We start from the raw sequence: 21,583 nt of genomic DNA on the forward strand, positions 1-21,583 counted from the left end.
TCTAATTGGTTTGGGGCTCTGCTGGGGTTAAAGGTGTGGATGAGAGGTAAGGTGTCGGTGGCCCGCCCTCCGACAGGAGCAGGAGGGAGGCCTGGAGCATGAAGTGCACATCCTCACACCAGGGTCCCGGGTCAGAGCTGGACCCTCCTGGAAGAGCGGGGCAGACCAGCAGTGCGAGCCCGGGGACTGGCCCAGAGGCCCACCGTGGGGACAGGGTGCCGTGGCTGAGGAGGCGGGGGGCCCTGGTCCGGCCGCCCGGACTGACGCTGGCACTGCCCCTACAGGGGTGCAGGGGCTGCTGACTGCCTCGGGCCGTGCGCAGGAGGAGAATGAGCTCCTGCAGGATGAGCTGGCCAGGCTGGAGAACCTGCTGGCCCAGGCAGGCACTGAGCAGGACGAGCTGGCCAGCAGGTACCACATGCTCAGTGAGCGGGTAAGCGTGCGCACCGGGCACGTGGCAGGCAGAAGGCGGCAGCCTGGCCTGCGGAGAGGCAGTCACCTGTTGGGACTGGTGGCCAGACAGCCGGGACCATCGTCGAGTCTTAGGACATAGCATGACAGGTGACGTCAGCCACAGCACATCTAAACCCCGAGCCACAGACGGGAAAATGGGCTGGAGGGGGAAGGTGATGATAGGACGGGTGTCCAGGCCCCCTCTCCCTCCTGCAAAGTCCCCCCCCAGGTCTCCCAGCCCAGCTGAAGTGTTGACTTGTGTCCTGCCTGCCCGGTGGCTTTGTGGGGGCAGCCGGGTCAGTCCTGAGCCCTCAGCGCCAACACCTCACTTTTGGGGGTCTGCTAGGAATTGGCCCCAACCCTCAGACAGAGCTTGTAGTAGAGAATTGGCTCTGCCCCCCACCCCCCACCTTTTCCTGACAGCCGAGGCCAGGGAAGCCCTCAGAGGATAGCTGTGACCCCTGGGTCCTCTGTCCCTGGGGCACCCACAATGCTTTCCCCCGCAGCAAGATGCCATGTGGTTATAAAGTGTGGGGTTCGGGGGGGCCTCCTGTTGTTCAGGTGGGGAAAAACCATGGCAGAAAGCTGAGGAAACTTGCAGGCCAAAGCCCTCTTTCCAAGGTCTGCCACTCCAAGCCCGATGGCTCCTGACGCGGGACTGGGCTGCAGATGCCCAGCTCCCAGTGCGGGGTGCTCAGAGTCCCTGTTGCGTCTGGCCCACCCCACCCCTGCTATCTTCAGAGTCCTCCTTGCACTATGTGGCAGGATACATGACCCCAGTTTCCGGAAGAGAAAACTGAGATTCAGAGCAGCCAGACTTGCCCAGGGCTGGGGTGCCAGTGTTGGAGCCGAGGCTGAACCAGGGGCTGGCCCTTTCCCCAGCATGACCAGTGACCCGTACCAGCTGCCCGAGGCCCCCAGGATATCCGGGGCTTCCGGGAATCGGCAGCACCACCAGCCCCCATACTAAACACCCGCTCTCACGGCTGCCCCCACCCCTAGTGAGCCCCTCAGGCAGGACCACGGGGGCATCCTCAGCCCCATCAGCTCCAGGAGGACATCAGCGAGCTCGCCTGCCCTCCAGGGCTGTCTGTGGCCTGGGCCCAGTCGTGGGGGTGGGGGGCCTTCCTAGCACAGGGTGGGGAGATGTTGGGAACCGGTGGTGGGAATAGAAGCCAGAAATCCTGCGGACAGATTAGTAAGCCTCATGAGTCAGAACTGAACTCCCAGACCCCGCAGCTCAGCGCACATGTCAGGCTCCCACGGGCGTCTCAGCCTCCCCCTTGTGCAGGCGCCAGAGGGGCCCGGCTGCCCCCAAGTCACCCCCAAGCAGATGGGCAGGGTGGGGCGGGGGTCGGGGGGGCCAATGTGACTGCTCTGTGGTCACCCCCAGCCCCTGCCCTGGCCTCCTGGCTCTCCTGATTTCCCCGTGTCTCAGCACCCCACCAGCCCGCCTGCTGGGCCTGAGTTCCCCGCCCCAGACACCCCAAGTGTGCTCTGGGTCGGCATAGCCAGGGGCAGCCCCTAGCACCTCCTGTTCTCCTTGGAGCTCAGGCCCCAGCAGGGAGCCAGGAAGGACTCAGGCTCTGAGGCAGGCCTGGTCCAGCTCGGCTCAGATGACCCCCATCCCCAGCAGGCATGCTGGGGGTGGAAGCCACTCATGTGGCCATGGCTCTTGCCCACCTGTGGAGGGGGCACGGGGAACACAAGATTCCAGCAACGGCCGGGGAGGGGGGCAGCCGGAGGGGTGGGACCCCACCCTTTCGCGCTCTCAGCGGGGGTGACCCCAGGCCTGCCCTGCAGTTTCTTTATGAAGCAGCCCCGGGGGCTCCCCTCCTCAGCCAGCCGCAGGCACTTGGCCCAGGGTCGGGGGGTGAATGCCTGCCCCTCGGCCCCATCCCCATCGTGTGGAGGGGCCTCAGCCTCAGCAGACCCCTGCTGGCGGCCCGAGGGGCGCCCTCTCTCCCACCTCGGGGAGGGCTTTATGCCGCAGCTGCCCTGCCTGGTGGGCTCAGGAGCTGCTGGCTAGGTGGGCTGCTGTCCCTCTCCAGCTCCAGGCCCGTCTGGAGACCACCGAGGCTCGGCTGCGGAGGTCAGAGCTAGAGCACAGCGTGGACCTGGAGGAGGCCTGGGCCGTCTGGAGGCCGCTGAGCAGAGGTGAGTCGGGACTGATGCGGCAGTCAGGGCTACCGGGGAGCTCGGCCGTCACCCTGGAGGCAGCAGACCCCACTGTGCCTTGGGGCCGTTGGCCAGTCTCTTCCCAAAGTGACTCCAAGTCAAACTTGCCCTGGACGCGTTGGCCCCAGGCTTCAGAGGCAGGGGAAGGAGTGGGCAGAGCAGGGTGGGGAGGGGGACCAACCGGCTGTGGGCCTCAGGTGTGGGGTGCAGGTCCCATAGGTCTGGGGGTCTCACCGGCCCTGCGCTTCCGAGCATGCCACCTCCAGGCCCCGACGCCCCCGAGGCTGGTGCTCTGGCCAGTGCTGCAGGCAGGCCCCCTGAGCTGACCGTGGCCCTTGCTAGCACAGCTAGTGCTGGGGTGCCCATGGGTGCTTCCCTCAACCCCACCCTTCTTCAGTGCTCTGGCCCTGACTCCCAGGCCCCTTTGGCTCGGGCCACTCTGACTTCATGGTCAGGGGCTCCTCTGTTCACCAGCGGCCAGCACGTGTCATGCCCTAGCCTCCCCAGTGGTAACCCAGTCCTCCAGAAGTAGCCTCTGACCCCAAGCTCTGGGACACCGTCCCCAGAAGGGAAGGGGCATGTCTCCACACTGCAGGGAGAACAGCCAGGAGGGGCTGAGCCCCTGAGCTCGGCTGCGTCTTCAGACCTGGGGGAGGTTAGGACATTTGTGGAATACTTCCCGTTACTTGCTTCATCCTCAGGGACTCTGGAAACAGAAGGAAAGTGCTGAGAAGCATTTTGAAAACCAGTTTTCAAAAAACGGCAGGGGCGGGGGTGAGGGGTCACAACCCAAGAGGAGGTGATGCTCGGGTTGAAAGGGGAGCAGAGAAGGTCCCTTTCGCGGCCTCGCAGCCTGGCCGGGAGGGCTAGCTCTCGGAGGGCCGCTCTACCCATCACGGCCAGTTTCAGTGGAGAGAGGACCCCACGGCCACAGGGGGCTGCCCCCCTTCACGGGACGTCATCTCTCCACTGCCCTGCCCTTTCCTCCCAGGCCCGGTCCCCTCAGCTGCCAGAGCCGCCCCTCTCATGCGTCTCCGGGCTCACCCCTGCACCTGGGACAGAGCCAGCCGCACTCGTGGGGCCCAGCTAGGGACGCTCCGCGTGGGAGGAAGAAGGCGAGCAGGCGTCTCCGAGACGGAGGGTGCCGGGGGGCACTCAGATACTGGCCCCAGTTTGGGGAGCTGTGGGCACCCCATGGCAGGTGGTCAGTGCCGCTTAGCGGTGGCTTGGGGACCTTCACACTGAGCTGGCCTGGCCGGGCCCAGGGAGCGTGGGGCTTGGCTCTCAGAGCCTTTGGAAGGAGAAGGCACCTGCCCATGGTCATGCTGCTGCGGTTTCTGCCCGGCCAGGAGCACCGGCCTCTCCCAGGTGAACACCCTTCTGCGGAAACAGCTGGAGCACATGAAGAAGGCCAACGACAGGCTGGCCGAGGAGCTGGCCAGGACAGCGGACAGTGTGCTCCATCTTCAGAGCAAGCTGGAGCTGAGGGAGGCTCAGCGCTGGACTGAGAGACAGGTGCTTTCCCGCTTTTGCCCACTGGCAGGGGACACCTGTCCCGGTGCCTATGGCCCACGGCAGGGGGGAGGCAGTGGGGACTGGGAGAGGGTGAATTGGCTCTAGCTGTGGTTCCTCCTGGAGGGCAAGGCTGCTGACCTGCTGCCACACCATGTTTCCCATCGAGCTGGGCCACAACAGTCTACAGAGTGGGGGCACCATGTTAGGGAGGCCCTTCCTCGAGACCAGGCAGGCAGGATCCCAAGATCAGACTTGGAAAGTAGGATGAGGGCACAGGGTCCTGGCTCTGGCATGGCCTGCCCCATTCTTGAGAAAGAAGGAGGTCTCCGTAGGCCTGACTCCTGCTCGGGCTGCAGGGCTGGGGGGGCACTCGAAGGAGCCTGGGGCTACACCGTTGCTCCCAGCCCCTGGCCAGCGGCAGCAGGGCCCGCCCAGGCCTTGCCTGATCACAGTCTTCCGAAACCCTAAGCCCTTCAGGGGCTCAGGCCACAGTGCCCTAGGCCGCAGGCCCCGGGGGTGGTCGCTAATGGCAAGACCCCTGGCGTGGGCTGGGGGAGATGCTTGGGACACATCACCCCCTGCTCCCCTGCCTGGTGCAGGTCTTCCCACGGCTATGCTTGTGGCCACGGAGTGAAAAGAGGCCTTCATGCCTCTGCTCTGGTCTGTCCTTGGACACAGCCCCCTGAAAGGGGCATGGCCTGGGGCAAGGTGGGCCTCCACAGCTGTGGCCATCTCTAAAGGGAGCAGGTGTCCCCACGGCCTTCCTACTGTCCTCTGCTGGCGCCACTGGCAGGGTTTTTCCCAGACACCACCTGGAAAATGGTCGCTTCCAGGTGAAAGCAGAGGCCAAGGGCAGCCAGCGTGCCTGGGCCTCAGGCTGATCACACCCAGACGTCCCTCAGACAAGCCCGCCTCCCAGGGCCGTCCTGCACTGCCCGCCCAGCATCAGGCGGAAAGGACAGCCGGCTGGGCCCCTGCAGGCCCGGGGCATTGCTGCCACGCAGGACGGCTTGGCCCCTGTGCCCGGCCATCCGTGGCTGTGGTTTCCGTGGGAGGCCGGGTGGGCCCTCCTGCTGTGCGGAAGCAGAGCGCCCACAGAGGGAGAGTGCCACCTTTACACGTGTCCCCGAGAGGCCGTGTCTGTCCACGCAGGGTAGTGGCTGACAGCAGGGGGCCTGTTAGAGGCAGCCCACGACCCTGCCCCCGCCTCCTCCTACAGCCGGGCTTGTGACCGCAGAGCGGAACGAATGCCCTGGAGGACAGGTCTCTAGTTCAGCTTGGATTGGCTTGTCAAGGGTCTTCATTTCCCCCTTGGCCGTGAAAGAAGGTCTCATGGTCGGCGGGTGCTCTCTCTCAGTACCTTAAAGACCCTTCCCTTGTCCTCTGGCTCTGCGGTTGCTGCCAGAAGTCAGTGCCCGGGGCCTTTGATGCCGGTGGACTCCCCGCAAAGGTAATCTGTCCTCCCCACCAGGCAGCTTTGACGTCGCCGTTCTGCGGTTTTACTAGGATGTGTCCCTGTGCAGATTTCTTTCTGTTTATTCTGATTCAGACTCATCAGGATGCTGTGTCTCTGTTACTTTTGGAAAGTAGCCCTCACGTCTCCGAGCGTTGCCTGTGCCCATCCTTGCTCCTCCCAACCCCGAGCAGGCCAGCTGCTCTCACGACGCCCCGAGCCCCCCAGGCTTCTGAACCTGGCCTGTCTTCTCTCTGTCACCCTGGATTGTATTCTAGACAATTTCAAATATACCTACCTGGTCAGCTCGTCTGTCTCTGGTGTCCAAGCTCTGTTAAACCTGCCTGCTTTGTTAAATTCCAAATATTGTGTTTTTCATCTTTAAGAATTCTGGTAGATTCTTTTCCAAATATCTTACTCTTAACTCACATGTCCAAACCTCTCGTCTACTTGCTGACGCGTCCTGAAAATAGTTATGTTCTCCACTGTGTCTGATGTTCCAACATCTCAAGTTCCTTAAGATCTGATTCTATTGTTTCTGCTGGCTTTTGATCATAGTGCTCTGTTTCCTTGTGTCTTTGGTGATTTTATTTTTTTATTTTAAACCAAGAGCTATTTATTTTTCTTGGAACTTTGTGAAAGTTCTTTGGAACCCGGAATGGATGTGGTATCTTCCAGAAAGGGTTTTCATTTGCTTCTGACAGGTGCATAGGGGCTCTGACAGTCTTTGGGGCCACAATGAAGTGCATTTTCAGCCTGAGTTGTTTTTAAGCCACCAGGTTATATGACTTCAGACTGAAAACTACAGGCTGCCTTGTCGCCCCGTATCCACAGGGAAGATCCTTTTCCTTCCCGTTTTACCACCAGACTGCTGTCACAGCAGCACAGACCGGGGCTTATGTTATGTTAACATTAATTCTCACAGTTCTGGAGACAGAAAGTCTAAGATCAAGGTGAGAGACTATTCAGTGTGCGGCCAGGGCTGCTTCCTGGGGCCCGGACAGCTCCTTCTCACTATAACTACACACACACACGCACACACACACGCACACGCACATGCACGCACACACACACGCGCATGCATGCATGCACGCATGCCCAGACAGCTCCTTCTCACTATAACTACATACACACACACGCGCGCACACACACACGCGCACACACACACACACGCCTGGACAGCTCCTTCTCACTATAACCACACACGCACGCACACACACATGCACACACACACATGCACACATGCACAAACACACACACACCTGGACAGCTCCTTCTCACTACAACCACACACGCACATGCACACACACACACATACACACCTGGACAGCTCCTTCTCACTATAACCACACACATGCACACACGCATGCACATGCACACACGCACACACGCACATGCACACACGCACACACACACACATGCACACACGCACACTTAGTGGAGGGGGTGAGCGAGCTCCCCAGGGCCCCTTTATGAGGGTGCTAACTCCATCACGAGGGTGGAGGCTGAAGGCCCCACCTCCAAATCCCATCCCACTGGGGATTAGGTTTCAACATTCAAATTTTAGGGGACACAGGCATTCCATCCACGGTACCTCCTTACAGTGTCCTGCAGGCAGGGCTGGTGTGTGCATTCGTGTGTATGTGGGCACGTGGGGGTTCTGGTCAGGCACATCTGGCGCCCCTTAGAGAGCAGCTTTGAGACCTCACTCATGAGTGTGGGCAGACTCCCCCTTTGGATGGACCCCAGGTTTTTCTCTCAGTCCCCTGAGCCCCTGTGGTCAAGGAAACATGCGCAAGTTGCTGAGTTTGGCAAGAGGTTGCGTGTATTCCTCTGGAGTTCCTGACCTCGCCGGTTCCTGGCCTGAGTGTTCCTCCCCACGTTGGCCAGCCCAGCCTTGCATCCCGGAAGCTGTGAAGTCTGGAATCTAACGTAGTTTCATTGTAATTATTGGGCAGGCCAGGCCAGGCATCTGCTCCTCCAGGAGGCAGGTCTAATCCCTGCTCTTTGAGGATCACAATGGGGGTGGGGAGAGCGGTGCAAGTATACAGAGGACTCTGGTCCCAGGCACGCAGGGGCCTACAGCGACGTGTTTCTGGGCTCAAGGGGGGGACCTCAGATGTGAGATCAGGACAGGGGATCGGCAAAGGCTTTATGAAGGAGGGAGGGTGTGTGGGTCTTGAGAGCCAGCAGAAGTGAAGGCACGCTGTCCAAAAGCAGCGTTCGAGAGGCCCTTGGAACAGGCAGGGAGGGCAGAGGGAGTATGGGGCAGCGCTGGGCCCGCGGAGAGCCTGCTGGGGTCGCGGGAGGTCAGCACTCAGGACACAGCCAAGTGCAGGGCCTGGGAAGGTGGTGTGGAGACTCAGGACCCCTGGGCTTCAGCTCAGTTCCCTGAAAGGCCGACGCTGCTGGCCACACATGGCCCCGTCCCGTTACTGCCCCCAACTCCGTCCCCTGTCCCTCCCCCACAGTCCTGCAGTGGTCTCCTGCTCCACCATTACTACCCAGTTCACTCTGCCCTGTCTCAGCGGGCGGCTTCTCCACTTTCCCCTCCGTGAGCTCCAAATGGTAGAGGCGTCTGTGTCCCTGGCACCTTCAGGGACCAAGCCCCACACCTGGACATGTTAGGGGCTCCCCTAGAGTAAGAGCTGCTCTCTTGGTGCTGGAGGAGGAAGGAAGCCTCTCCCCCTCCCTGTGCTGGCTGGGGGGTGGGGGGGCGCACAGTTGCTGAGAGCTGCAGGGAGACCAGGCTGGGTCAGTCCTGGTTCTGGGCAGGACCTGGATGTGGTCACTTCCCCAGGTCCTTGGGGTAAGCGAGTGAGCACTGCTCCCCAGGAAGCAGGCAATTTGCATTATTTGGGAAGATAAGCCCATGGGAAAGGGGGCTGCAGGAACTTAGGGTGGTGCTGGGTCTGCTGCCTGCCGTGGGAGCCAACCCAGCTTGGCATCCAGAGGAGAGGGCTGTGGAGAGGGTGAGTGGGGTTGCAGGGCTCCTCTCACCTCCCATGCCGGAAGCAGACTCAAGCCTCTTGCTTTCAGATCCAGCACACACACTCAGGGGGGCCCCAGGACTTCCTCCTCCTGTGGAGACAGGTCACTGCACTCCGCATACAGCTGGCCGAGCTGCGTGCGACCACAGAGAGGTGAGGGCACGGGGCGCATGGGGTTGGTCCCATGGGTGTGGAGGAACGGACAGGAAAGGTGAGCGATGTGGGAGAAGCACAAACAGACAGAGCAAGGTAGGCAGGGGTGCAAGGGGAGAGAAGGCAGCGGGGCAGGCCCGTTAGGGGGATGCTGCAGAGCGGGGGATCCACAGGCAGAGCTCAGGGCCCCTCGGATCCCTCTGGCACCTCACACAGGTCTGGTCTGGGATCTTTGAGGTACATGTCATGTCAGGATCCCGTTCGCATAGCAGGAGACTGAGGCTCAGAGGTTCAGTGTTGTGCTGGAAGCAGAGAGCCTGTCCTGGCCGGCCTGGCCAGCCCCCGCTCCCCCTCCCCGGCTGGGATGTGCTGGAGGCTTCTGAGGATGGCAGGGGAGGGGGTTGGCTGTGGGCAGAGAGCAGGGGCCCAGGTGACCAGACCCTGCCTCTCCCAGCCGCTCACAGCCTTCGGGCCCGGAGCCCGCAGACGGTCCTGAGGCTAAGCTGGGGGTGCTGCCCTTGTATCCCAGGGGTCTCACAGACATGCGAGCGGAGGCGGCCAGGACAGCCTGGCGCCTGCAAACAGCCTGCCTGAACCTTGACTCCAAACCTGCGTCTGTCAGCCAGCAGCGGGGGCCGGTGCCCTGGAGCAGCAGGCCCTGCAGGCTGTGCAGCTGGAGCGGCAGCTACGGGGACAAGGTGCGGGAGATGCTCCAGCTGCAGGGCCGCTGGGACGCAGAGAAGGTGGCGCTCCAGGCCAGGTGGGTGCCGGGCGGCAGGCAGGCCGGGAGGCTGGACCTCCCAGCCCTCTGCTCACGTGCATGGTGGCCCTCCTGGTGGCAGAGGGATGGTCCCCAAGGTGGGCTCACAAGTCCCTAACCAACCCCTGGAGGCCAAGCTATAGCGCCCGAACTTTGAGGGTTTCAGGGGACGCTGCAGTGGATGCATTTGGACTGCGTCCTCCTAGCTGGGTCCCAGAAGTGGACTTTTCCGTCCTAGAAGCACATCCCTCCAGAGGTGGGCTCCTGCTTTGAGGTAGCCCGTTTAAGAAGCTGAGGCAGGTGGAGGGGCCCAGGTCTACTCCTGGTGCAAATGAGCCTCAGAGCAAGCACACGAGGTTTTGGACGCAGAACCATGTCGGTGGCTCAGAAATCTCCAGTGGGCAGCTTCAGCAGGCAGTGGGGAGACAGGGCCCCAGGGAAGGCCTAACCTGCTGGCCCTGGCGCACAATTCCACAGAACCTAGGGTCACTCGGCCACAAACACCTGCAAGCTGAGGGGAAGAAACCTGCCCTACCCTCAGGGGGCCAGCTGAGTCCAACAAACCCCAGAGCAGCCCCAAAGGAGCATGATGGCCCCATGCAGCCTGCAGGGGCTTCACCCCAGGGCCTGCGCCAAAGATGCTGGGGCCTCAGGAAGGGAGACCCAGGTGCCCGGAGGGGAGCCAGGGGTCTTTGAGAAGAAGCTGGCTCCTGGGAAGGAAGGGACAATGACATCACTTGTTGTTAGATTTCAGTGGCTGAGGTGCTCTAGGCAGAGGAAGCAGCTGGACCAACGGCCCTAAGGACAGGGGCAGGGCCTCAGGGGCCACTGGCCATGATGCTGGAGAGCAAGTCAGGGGCAGGGTGGTGGCCTGAACTCTGATTCTGCATGTTGCTCCAGAGACAGTGGGGGCCACTGAAGGTTCTAGAGCAGGAGAGAAGTGTCTGACCAGGCAAGGGACTAAGGCCCGCTCGGCCAATGCCAGGGTGTAGACCACAGCACAGGTGGAGTGTGGACACAGCCCGTGCATCTTCAGGGCACCCCTGCACTATGGGCTTTGTTCTCTGCTCTGACAACCCTTTCTCCGGCCCCCACCTTTTCTCCAGGGTCTCCGAGCAGGCGCTGCTGGTGGAGAAGCTCACAGAGCAAAACTCGAAGAAGGAGGCAACCATCTCTTCCCTCAGAATGCATGTCCAGAAGCTGGTGCGTGGGGCTGTGAGAAGCGTCAGGTCTGCGGGAGGCGGGCACAGGGTGGGAGTTCGGCACCGGCCCCGCTGAGGCATCTGCCCAGAAGCTGCTAGAGGACACCTCGGAGGAGGGAGCTGAGTCCCTGCAGCACGTTCTGAAGAGCATCACAGAGGTGCAGGCCGTCTGGGTCCTTCCTGCGGTAACGCGGCAGAGGAGCTAGGATCCTGATGGCTGACCCTCCACAGGATCTGGAAGGGCCTTGCTTGGCCACAGCCCTGAGTTCTCTCCCTCCATCCCTTCCTCTCTGTACCCTGAAGGTGGCCCGGGCAGACGCCGGGGGCCCGGAGCTGGGGGGGGTGGCAGCGCTGGAGATGAGGAGGCCCGGGGCCCGCTGAGGAGGCCCACGCGCTCTGCGTCCCCCCACCAGGGTGTGTCCCCACCGCGGGCCCGCTCCCCGGACACCCCGGACCCCACACTGCAGGCCGTGCAGACAGCCTTTGAGAGGCGGCAGCTGCGGGAGCAGGTGGGCAGCCACGGGGCACCGGAGGCAAAGCTGTGTGCGGAGGGCCATTACCCGGCCTGCCCGTGGCTCAGCCACGGGTCACAGGAAGGGTGGCGGGGGTGCCACCGAGGGGAGCCAGGGGCCTTTGAGAAGGAGGTGGCTCCGGGGAAGGGTCTGGACACAGCCAGTGTGTCTTTGGGCCCCCCCCGCCCCCCCCGTGAGCTGCAGCCCCAGGGAGGGGGCTCTGGTCTGCAGTGCAGCTCTGCTGGGGGAGTCTGGTCCAAGGCCCGTCTAGGCCAGAGGGGGTCACGCTGCACCCCCGCCCCGGGCAGGAACTGCGCCTGCAGCTGGAGTCTTCTCAGGCCGTGGCCGCCAGGCTCCGGGAGCAGCTGTCCGAGAGCCAGCAGGAGCTGCAGGCCTCAAGGAGACTCCTGCAGGAGCGGGTGCGGGAGCAGGTGCGGGAGCGCGAGGACCTCTTGCGCAGGCTGCGGACGCAGAGCCGGGAGGCGCAGCACTGCAGGGCGACCAGTGAGCTCCTGCGAAGGTGACCGCAGGGCTGGGCGGGGCAGGCCAGGCGGCAACAGCCCGGGGGCGCTGCCAGCAGGAGAGAGGGCGGGCCCACCTCCGGGACAGAAACTGCTCCTGGCAAGGCCGCCCCCCTTGGCCTCCTTTTGCCCCCTCAGCCCCACAGCCCCCTGCCTACTCTGAGTCTCCTTGCCGTCATCTGGGCCCACCTGGGCTGCCTCTGCCCAGGCCCGGCCTATGCCCTGCCCCCTCCGCCTGCATCCCCCAAGTGCGGCCCGGTTCCACTGGCACGCCCTCTCCCCGCTCCCGCCTCCCGCCCGGCGGCAAGGACTCCTCCCAGGGGTCCGTCCGGCCTTCAGATGTCCGTCTTGTCCGTCCTGTTCTCCACATCCACTGGGGTGGCCTGAGAGCCCTCCTGCGCTGTCCTGCGGGTCTGGCGGCCTATGGTGCAGTCGGCCCTGAGGCTTTCTGGATGCTTCTGTGCACACCTCAGTGCCCTGGGGTCGTGGGAGTGGGGAAGCGTGGAACCTCCAGAGGCCCACAGTCCTGAGTGAGGGGCTGGGAGGGGCTTCCCAAGTCCACACCGTGCCTGGGCTGGCACGTGGGGGCCCGCAGGCTCTGGCTAGAGGAGCAGGTGCTTCGCAAAGGGGCCAGGAGAGGGAGCAGGCAAGGAGGCTGCCTCCCCTCATCCCCCCTGGGGGCGGGGGGACTGCAGCTCCCCCGGGGAGGGGGGCTCCTTCTCTGGGTGACCCGGCAGTGTCCTTGGTGCTGAGACCAGGGATCTGAGGAGAAATGAGCCCAACCCTGCCTTGAGAGGCCCCCGGGGAACAACCCGGGCAGAGGAGTTCAGCCCGGCGTGGGACATGGCACAGAGGGATGGAGGAGGGATGGAGGAGGCTGCCCGGAGGGCCGAAGCCTTCCTGTGACGGGGGAGAGGCCTCCCGGGCGCTGACAGGCGCAGAGGTGGGGGAGTGCAGAGCTGCTCAGCGAGCAGGGTGAGGCTGGTGGGGTCCATCCCTCCACAGAGCAGAGGGCAGTGCGGGGTGGGGGGGGGTGGGCAGGCTGCAGCGCCCGAGGCAGGTGGGCCGGCCCGGGGGGGCCCCTCAGCGTTGGGGGCGGAGAGGCCAGATCCCACAGGACTTTGGGAAAGGGAGGCTTCAGGACTGGGCGCTCCAGGGGCCAGGACCCGATGGGGAGCCACTGAGGCCCAGATTCCTGGCTGAGGGGTGGCATGCAGAGAGGACTCGGGAGTGGGTCAGCCCGTGAGCACGGCTTTGCACAAGGGTGCTACACCTCAAGGGCCCGGGGTCCCTGTCGGGGCGAGCTGAGCAGGGTGCAGGCAGAGGAGGGGTCCCGTCCTTCCCGCTGAGTTCTGCAAGGACTAGCTGAGCTTGCCCTGTGCGTGCCAGAGGGCTAAGCACAGGACACACCAGGGAGCAAGACCCTTGAGTGCTTTCAGGGCTCACAGAAGCCGTCCAGGAGGGGATCAGCCTGCCCCGGCCAGAGGTGGCTGGGTGTCTGTGTCCCCCACCATGCTTCCCCAGGAGGCTGCCCCGAGTGGCCCCCTGGCCTGGCACCACCCCCCCTTGCCCTGCCTGCACTCCCGGCACTGGGCCGAGGTCTGACTCTACCCAGGGTGTGTCCCTCGGCTCCCCTTCCCGGGACCCAGTCCTGGGGCTGCCCCAACTTCCACGCCCCTGTCCCCAGAGAGAAAAGGGCTCTGGAGACTGTGGCGGAGGGGATGAGGGGGAAGGCGGCCCTCTGAGACGGCTGGAGGTCACAAACTGTGGGCAGAGCCGAAGGAAGAGCTGGTGCAGCAGGGCGAGCGGGGCCGCAGGGAGCTGGAGACCAGGTGGGCTAGGCAGATGGGCTGCCACGCCTCTCAGCCTCCGTGTCCCCAGCCACACACGGGACCACATCCTTACCAGGCTCATCTCTGGGAGTGGGGGTGCTTGATGGGACAGCAGGGGTGAAGGGTTCTCCAGAATCCCCCAGCCTGGGCTGTCACCCCCGCCCCCACACCCCTGCTCCAACCTCTGGCCCAAGGCCTACTCCCCGCCCCAGGGGCAGAGGTGGGCCCTGTGAGCTGTGTGAGCACACACACTCCTCACCCAGGGCTGTCAGGGTATGGACCAGGAACACCACCGTCACCGCCCCCCCAAGCCCTGAAACAGGGCTCATGAGCTTCCTGGCCCTGCAGGGCCACCCATGCTCCTTTGGGGCTCCCTGGGCTCAGAGGGAGTTGCGAGCCATCACCCTGCCCATTGTGGCCCCCTCTTGCCCTGAGATGACCTCACACCCTCTGCCCTCTGTTTTCTGAGCCTCAGTCAAGGGCGCCTAGAACAGCTGGAGGAGAAGGTCTCGGGGCTCAAGAAGGAGCTGGTGGCAGCCCAGGAGGCGCTGGACTCGGCCCGGCTGCAGAGGGACGTCCTGGACAGCGAGAGGGAGGGTCTGCACAGAGCCCTGGCCCGGGTAGCCCTCCCCGCTCGCCCTCTCCCACCCTGGGCTCTGGCCTGCCCCCCTCCCACTCACTTGTCTCCTCACCCTCCTGGGCCCTTAGTCCATTCGCAGAGTCCCCAGCCAGTGGGCGCTGGCTTCCCCTTGGTCTCCTCGGCTACCCTCCTCACCTTCCCCTTGGTCTCCCCCTCGGCTACCCTGCCACCTCTCCCGGCTGCAGCCTGAGGACCCAGGGGGCCAGCGTCCACCTCAGAGGCCTCCCCACCCTGCCCTGCCCAGAGCTCCCACCCACCCGGGCACAATGGCTCTCCACCGGTGGGAAAGGTCTGCGCGTGGATCCCAAAGTGTCATCGGGGTGACCGCACCGTACCCCCTGCCCTAGGCCGAGTCCAGCAGCACAGACCTGGGACTGCTCGTGACGCGGCTGAAGTCAGAGGGGGTGGAGCAGAGGGACTCCCTGGCCAAGATGGCAGCCCTGACGGAGGCGCTGGCTCAGGACAAACGCAACCTGAGCCACCTGGTCCTGCAGGTGAGGCTGGTCCCCAGGCTGCTCTCAGAGCCAGACCCACCTGGCAACCCCACCCCTCCACGTTCTCCGTTCCTGCCCAGACTGCAGGGGTCAGGGGGAGGAGGCATAAGGGAGGCTGCCAGGCCCTGCGCTGGCTGGGCGGGGTGCTCAGCCCACAGGACTGAGGGCACACAGGCGTGATGCACGGCGCGTGGTGCACGGGCCTGACCCGACGCCTCCCTGCCCCCCTGCTGGCAGCTGGAGCAGGAGCGGGACCAGCTGCGGGAGCAGCAGAAGGCGCTGGCGCGGGAGCTGGAGCTCATGCGGACGGCGCGCGGGGGCCTGCGCCAGGCCTGCGGGCACCTGGAGAAGCAGCTGCAGGGGCAGGCGGCCCAGTTCCAGCAGCAGTGGGCCCAGCTGCAGGAGCAGGTGGGCCAGGTGAGGTGTCCGCAGGGCTCCTGGCTCCCACTCCCACCCAGCAGGGCCGCCCCGTCTCTCCGGGGTGTGGAAGGCCACGGGTCACCTTTAGAAGTCACGCTGGCTCAGGACGTCAGCACCGGTGCTGTCTGCCGGCAAAGCTGAACCGCCAACCAACGGTCAGCTCAAAGCCCGCCTTGACACTGGCCGCCCGGCGGTGGGGGGGTAGGAGACGGGGCGGGGAGGGATAAGCAGAGAACAGTACGTGGGGCCTGTCCCAGAGCCCCCGTCAGAGGATCGAAGGCCTCCGCCCCATGACTTGCACACACTCGGGGGTCAGGCGCGTCACTGCTTCCTCCTTTGTCCCATTTCTTACCTCCCTGGACCGCCTCACGCTCGCTGTTCCCGCGTTGGCTCATGCGTTCATTCTCCGACCTTCCCTGGACCCTTCCGAGGAGGGCAGGCTCCGTGGGGAGTGGCACTGGACCACTTCGCTTTCCTCCAGTCCCGGCCTGTTGCCCCACGTGGAGCCCTGCGCCCGCAGTCTCCCCCCCCCCCCGGCGGTGTTGGGGCCCCCTGCTCTGGGACTCAGCTCCGAGTCCTCCTCCCTTCACTGCAGTGTGATTTGCACTCAGGAGCCAGCCTGCCGTTCCACGAGTTGCGACCACTACGTGCACCGTGTGGCCGGCACCGATGGGGACGGGGACGGTCTCCCCGGGGCCTCGGGCTGCCCCGCCCCCAGGCAGCCTCTGTGCCACGCGCCCCCCACGCACGGGCTTCACCTGTCCGAGAGCTTCTGGTAAACGGAGCCAGAGAGTCGGGGCCATTTTGTGCCCACCCGCTCTCTCAGCGTGCCGCCGGGGGGCGTCATCCTGCCTCCTGCCGCGGGCAGCGAGAGCTCGGGGCTTTTGACTGCATAGTAACATTTTGTGTACAAATAAACCACATTCGCTTTCCCATTTCCTTGCTGCTGGACATTTGGGTTCTTTGCAGTTTGGGTTGTTATGCACAAGACGGTCCTGGACACCGGTGTACAAGTCGCATCCGTGTATGGGGAGGGAAATCGTGGCCATTTGGTAGGTGTATGCTGAATTTAATAAGAAACTGGCAGGCGATTTTCCAAAGTGATTGTGTTGGTTTATCTATACCGCCAGGAGCCGGGGAGCTTTCAGTGGCTCCTTGGCCTGGTCCACATTTGACCTCATCCACTTTTACTTTTTAGTTCCTCTGTGTGTGTGAAGTTATATACCGTTGTGGTTTTAATTTGCACTTCCTGGATAGCAAATGATCTTGAGCACATTTTAATGAGCCCATTGGAAATTTGCATACCTTATTTTGTCAAGTGTCAGTTCAAATCTTTTATTGGGTGTTTGTATTTTGGTTATGGACATCTAGGAATTCTTCATGTATCTTGAACGCGAGGGCTTTGTCAGACAGATGTACTTGGAATAGTTTACTCCCCTTTTGTGACTTGCCTATATATTTTCTTACTGTTGTTTTTGGTGGACAGAGAATTTTAACTTTGGTAAAATCCAATTTGCCAAGTTTAAAAAAATGTATGGTTAGGATTTCCTAGATCCTGTCTGAGACATTTTTTGTGTAGCCCAAGGACAAGCAAATACCCTCCTGTGTTTTCACCTAGCTCTTACATATAGGTCTGTGATCATTGCAGGTTGATTTTTCTGGATGGCAGTGGTTCTCAAAGTGTGTTCCCTAGGCCAGCAGCATCAGCAGCCCCTGGGAACTAGTTAGAAACGCAGGTTCTCAAAATGCTCCGCTCAAAACCTACTGAATCAGAAACTGCAGGATGGGTGGCAGAAATCTGGATTTTAAGGAGCCCTCCAGGTTATTCTGATGCCCCCAAAATGTGTGAATCACAGGTGTGTTGTGTGAAGTAAAACTGAAGCCCGTTATTTTTCATACAAATGTCCAGCTGTCCCAGCACCGATTTTTAAAGACTGTCCTTTCTCTCCTGAATTACCTTAGCGACTTGTTGAAAGTAAATTGAACATACATATGCATATATGTGCACAGATCAGATTGTCGATCTGTGCAAATCAATCTGCTCATTCTTTCCCCAAAACCACACCGTCTTGGTTACTGTAGCTTCTCAGTAAGTCTTGAAATTAAGTAGCGTGAGTCCTCCAATCTTCTTTTTCTTTCTTTTTTTTTAAGATTTTATTTATTTGAGAGAGAGATAGCAAGACAGAGCACACTTGGGGTGAGGGGTAGAGGGAGAAGCAGAATCCCCGCTGAGGAGGGAGCTCGACGCAGGGCTCGATCCCAGGACCCCGAGATCATGACCCAAGCCAAAGGCAGACACTTAACTGACTGAGTCACCCAGGCACGGCTTTATTCTTCTTTCTCAAAATGGTTTTGACTGTTCTAAATTTTTTACATATCCATGTACATTTCGGAATCAGCTTGTGAATTTCTGTCATTCCCCCCACCCCCAAAAGCTTGCTAGAACCTCGATTGAGATTGTGTTGACTTTATAGGTCAATTTCAGAAGTCTGGACACCTTAGCGTCATTGCAGTGTCCCTCCGTGAAGCTGTGGTATGTCTCTTAATTCTCTCAGCTGTGTTTTGTGCTCAGTGTAAAAGTCTTACCTGTTTGATTAAATTGATTCTTAAATTTGATATTGTGAATTGCCTTGCTGTTTTAATTTTATTTTCCTAGTGTTCATTATTAGTGTAGAGAAGTACAGTCTCATCTATGAACTTGGAGTCACGTGACCTTGCCAGTTCACTCGTGAGCTCCAGGATTTTCCATGTTCATAGTCATGGCCTCTGTGAAAAGCAACAGTTTTCTTTCCGATCTCGGTGACTCTTATGTCTTCTTCTCTTGATGCACTCGTTAAGGAGCCTTGGAACAAAGTTGTAAAGACGGTGAGAGTGCTTATCCTTACCCCCGACCCCGGGAAGGAATTTAGTATTTTGCTTCTGTACGACGTTATTGATGGGCCTTTCACGGCTGCCCCTCATCACACTGAGGATGTTCCTTTCATTCCTAGTGTGCTGAGAGGGGTCCTCGTCGTTTTTATCATGGATGGGTTTTGAATTCTTTTAAATGTTTTTTCTTTATCAAGATGATCACATCATTGTTCTCCTTATTGTTAACGGGCTGAAGTATGTTGGTTATTTTTTGAATGTTACACCAACCTTGCATACGATAAACCCCACTTGGTCCTAGGTTAATAGCCTTTTTATATATTTTTGGATTCAATGTTCTGTGAAGGATTTTTGCATTTATATTCATGAAGACTAGTGGTCTGTGATCTACTTTTCTCATCATGTTTTTGTCAGATTTGGACCCAGGGCCTCATAAAATCAGTTGGGAAATTTACTTATTTCCTGAAAGCATTTTAACGGATGTTATTTCTTCCCTAAATGTTGGTAGAATTCACTAGTGAAGTCATTTCAGTCCGGAGTTTCCCTTGTGAGAAGAGTTTTGATAATGAATTCAATTTCTTAAACATGTAGGCTCCTCGGGGTTCCTGTCACCTCATGTCTCTGTTCTGTTCACTGATGACTTCGCTCATTGCACTTTCATTACCTCGCAGATCAAGCTATTTTCTCATTCTCCGTGTGACTTCTTTTCTGACCTGTGGGTTATTGATGTACATTGCCTAACTTCAAACATACGGATTGTCTAAGTACCTATTTGTTACCCATTTTTAATATAATTCCATTGTGCTCAGAAAACATACTCCAGGGGACACTTGGGTGGCTCAGTCGGTGAAGCATCTGCCTTCAGCTCAGGTCATGATCCCAGGGTCCTGGGATGGAGCCCCGCATCGGGCTCCCTGCTCGGTGGGGAGTCTGCTTCTCCCTCTGCCACTCACCCCGATTGTGCTCTCTCTTGCCGTCTCTCTCTCTCTCTCTCAAATAAATAAATAAAATCTTTAAAAAAAAAAGAAAACCTACTCCATGCTATTGGAATGGATCTAAAGGCATGTTTTATGGCTTTACAGGTGCTCATGTGAGAAGAGTGTGCACAATGCTATGGGTGGATGTACGGTCTATAAATATCAGTTCCAACATGGTTGAAATTTTCCATGTCCTTACCGGCTTTTTCTTTGTTTGTTTTACTTGTTTTATGTATTGGTTTTACTTGGCTGGATGTGTTTGTCTACCTGTTCTAACAATTGGTGCTGGAAGGGCATTAAAATCCCTATCTGTGATTGTGGAATTGTCTATTTCAAACTTTAGTCCTGTCCATTTTTGCCTCATGTTTTGAATTCCTATTATTAGGTGCATACACATTTAGTATTTTAAGTCTTCATGATGCATGGACTTCTCATCATCATAAAATGTCCCCTCTTCTTTCCAGTGACACTCTTTTCCTTGATATCTATTGGTATTGATAGAACCACACTAACTTTCTCGTGGCAAGTGTTTTCATTGTATATCCTTCAATAGATTTACTTTCAATTTTTCTGTGTCTATATATTTAGAGTGTAAAAAGCATATGGTTGGGTCTTGCTTTTATGTTTACTCTGACAGTCTCTACTTGTTAATTGGAGTGTTTGTACCATTTATATTTAATGTAACCGTTGATATGCTTGGTTTTATTCTGCCATCTCAGTACTTGTTTTCTATTTGTCGCATTAAAAACACATTTTTATGGGGCGCCTGGGGTGGCTCAGTCGTTAAGCGTCTGCCTTCGGCTCAGGTCATGATCCCAGGGTTGTGGGATCGAGCCCCGGATTGGGCTCCCTGCGTCTCCCTCCCCCACTCCCCCTGCTTGTGTTCCCTCTCTCGCTGTGTCTCTCTCTGTCAAATAAATAAATAAAATCTTCAAGAAAACCCACCACATTTTTACATTCCTTGTTTCTGATCTTATTTTGGGTTAGTGGCATATTTATGTAGTATTCCACTTTATGTTCTCTATTGGTATTTCTCAGCTACACTTCTTTTCCTTATTATTTTAGTAATTACTCTAAAATTATGATATGCATAATTTATATTCAAATATTATACTACTTCAAAAACAATTTAAGACCTTCACAACGTGTATTTTACATTTATCCATCCCATCCTTTGTGCTCTTGTTGCAATATATTTTATTTCTACATGTGCTGTTATAAACTGTACAATATATTATTCATATTTTTGCCTTAAATGGTCACTTTGACAATGCACACACACCCACACAAACACACACTTCAGTTATCTGGCCAAATGCTTTATCTTCACAGCATATTAATTGTAGTCTTTTTCAAACCTTTATCTGATAACTCCAACATCTGCATTCCTGAATGGTTCTCTTTCTATTGTCTTTTCATCTCTTGGTTTTCATTCATGTGGTCTTGCCTCTTGATATGCGTAATAATTTTGTTGAATAAGACTTTATGTTTTTGTAGAGATAATTTGAGACTCTGAATGATATCAACTTTTTCCAGAGGGAATTTGCTTTTGATTTTGGGAAGTCAGAGCAGGGGCAGATCACCTTTAGCCACTCTGAGCTCAAGCTGGTTTGTAAGTGGGTTTCAGTCTCCCATGAGGAGCAGCCTATTTCTGGTGTGCTCCAGGGTACAGCACAGCTCCCCTGGGCCCCTCACTGGACGTGTTGGGTGCTGACCAGGGCCTCTAGCTTCTGGTGAGTCCTACCTCCAGGTTTTGTTTTCCCAATTCTGTTAAGAGTTCTGCCCCAAGTTCCACCTAACTTCTCAAATTCTCGGCTGCCACTTCTCATTCAGATTATAGTCCCTTGGCCCTATACTTCTTTGGAGTTATATTTTTTTTAAAAGCAGTACCTTTTTTAAAAACAATACAGAATCTGAGTCTCCCCTCCCCTCTGATCTCTTCACCTCTCACACCGCAGCTGCTTTGGTAGCTTTGAACTCCAGGTTAGGTCTCCCTAGTCTTCATAAGCCTGCTGAAACCCTAAGTCGAGTTCCCAGCCTTTTAGCTAAGGCCTTATGCTTGGCTGTGAAGGCTCTGGGCCTTGCAGTACTTAGGAGCTGGCCGATACCACAAGGAAAATCTCTGGTGGAGTGTTGGCTCGGCTGGAACCACGTGTCCTTGGGTCTTGGCCGCTTTGGCACCTGTTGGGCCCTCATACAGGTAGTTATGTTGCAGGTGTGCTGCATAGATTTTCCAGCTGCTCCAGCAGTGGGAGCGTTGGTCTTCAACCACCTCCTTCACCATTATCAGAAGCGGAAAGTTCTGGTCTCGACATGTGAAGAATTTTTTTTACAGGGTGTAGAATACTAGGATAGCCATTATTTGCCTTCAGCATTTTGATGAATTCATCCTACCGTCTTCTGACTTTCGTTGTCACTGCTTGGAAATCAGATGTCAGTCTTAGTGTTGCTCATTTTAAGGTAACGTGTGTTTTTCTCTCTGGTTTTAAAAAGTGTATTTCTTTATCTTTGGTATCAGAAACTTCACTATGCTCTGTCTCTGTGACATTTTCTTTGTATTTATCCTATTGGAGGATTATGGCTCATTTTAAATCTGTAGCTCAATGGATTTTACT

At 58.1% G+C, this 21,583-nt stretch overlaps 1 protein-coding gene across 1 annotated transcript in view; it reads left to right on the top strand.

Annotated features, from left to right (window-relative positions):
• Positions 1-21,583, top strand: part of CROCC2 (ciliary rootlet coiled-coil, rootletin family member 2) — a 71,627-nt gene that overhangs the window by 10,032 nt on the left and 40,012 nt on the right. Inside the window, 15 exon segments of the mRNA XM_035726861.1 lie at positions 285-433; positions 2,505-2,577; positions 2,580-2,610; positions 3,981-4,146; positions 8,639-8,742; positions 9,272-9,347; positions 9,349-9,380; positions 9,428-9,502; positions 10,609-10,705; positions 11,008-11,022; positions 11,058-11,213; positions 11,525-11,736; positions 14,045-14,189; positions 14,557-14,703; positions 14,941-15,120. Of these exon segments, the coding sequence (XP_035582754.1) occupies positions 285-433; positions 2,505-2,577; positions 2,580-2,610; positions 3,981-4,146; positions 8,639-8,742; positions 9,272-9,347; positions 9,349-9,380; positions 9,428-9,502; positions 10,609-10,705; positions 11,008-11,022; positions 11,058-11,213; positions 11,525-11,736; positions 14,045-14,189; positions 14,557-14,703; positions 14,941-15,120 (1,658 nt within the window).

This window comes from Zalophus californianus, chromosome 3 (genome assembly GCF_009762305.2).
Source record: "Zalophus californianus isolate mZalCal1 chromosome 3, mZalCal1.pri.v2, whole genome shotgun sequence".
NCBI classification, from domain to species: Eukaryota; Metazoa; Chordata; class Mammalia; order Carnivora; family Otariidae; genus Zalophus; species Zalophus californianus.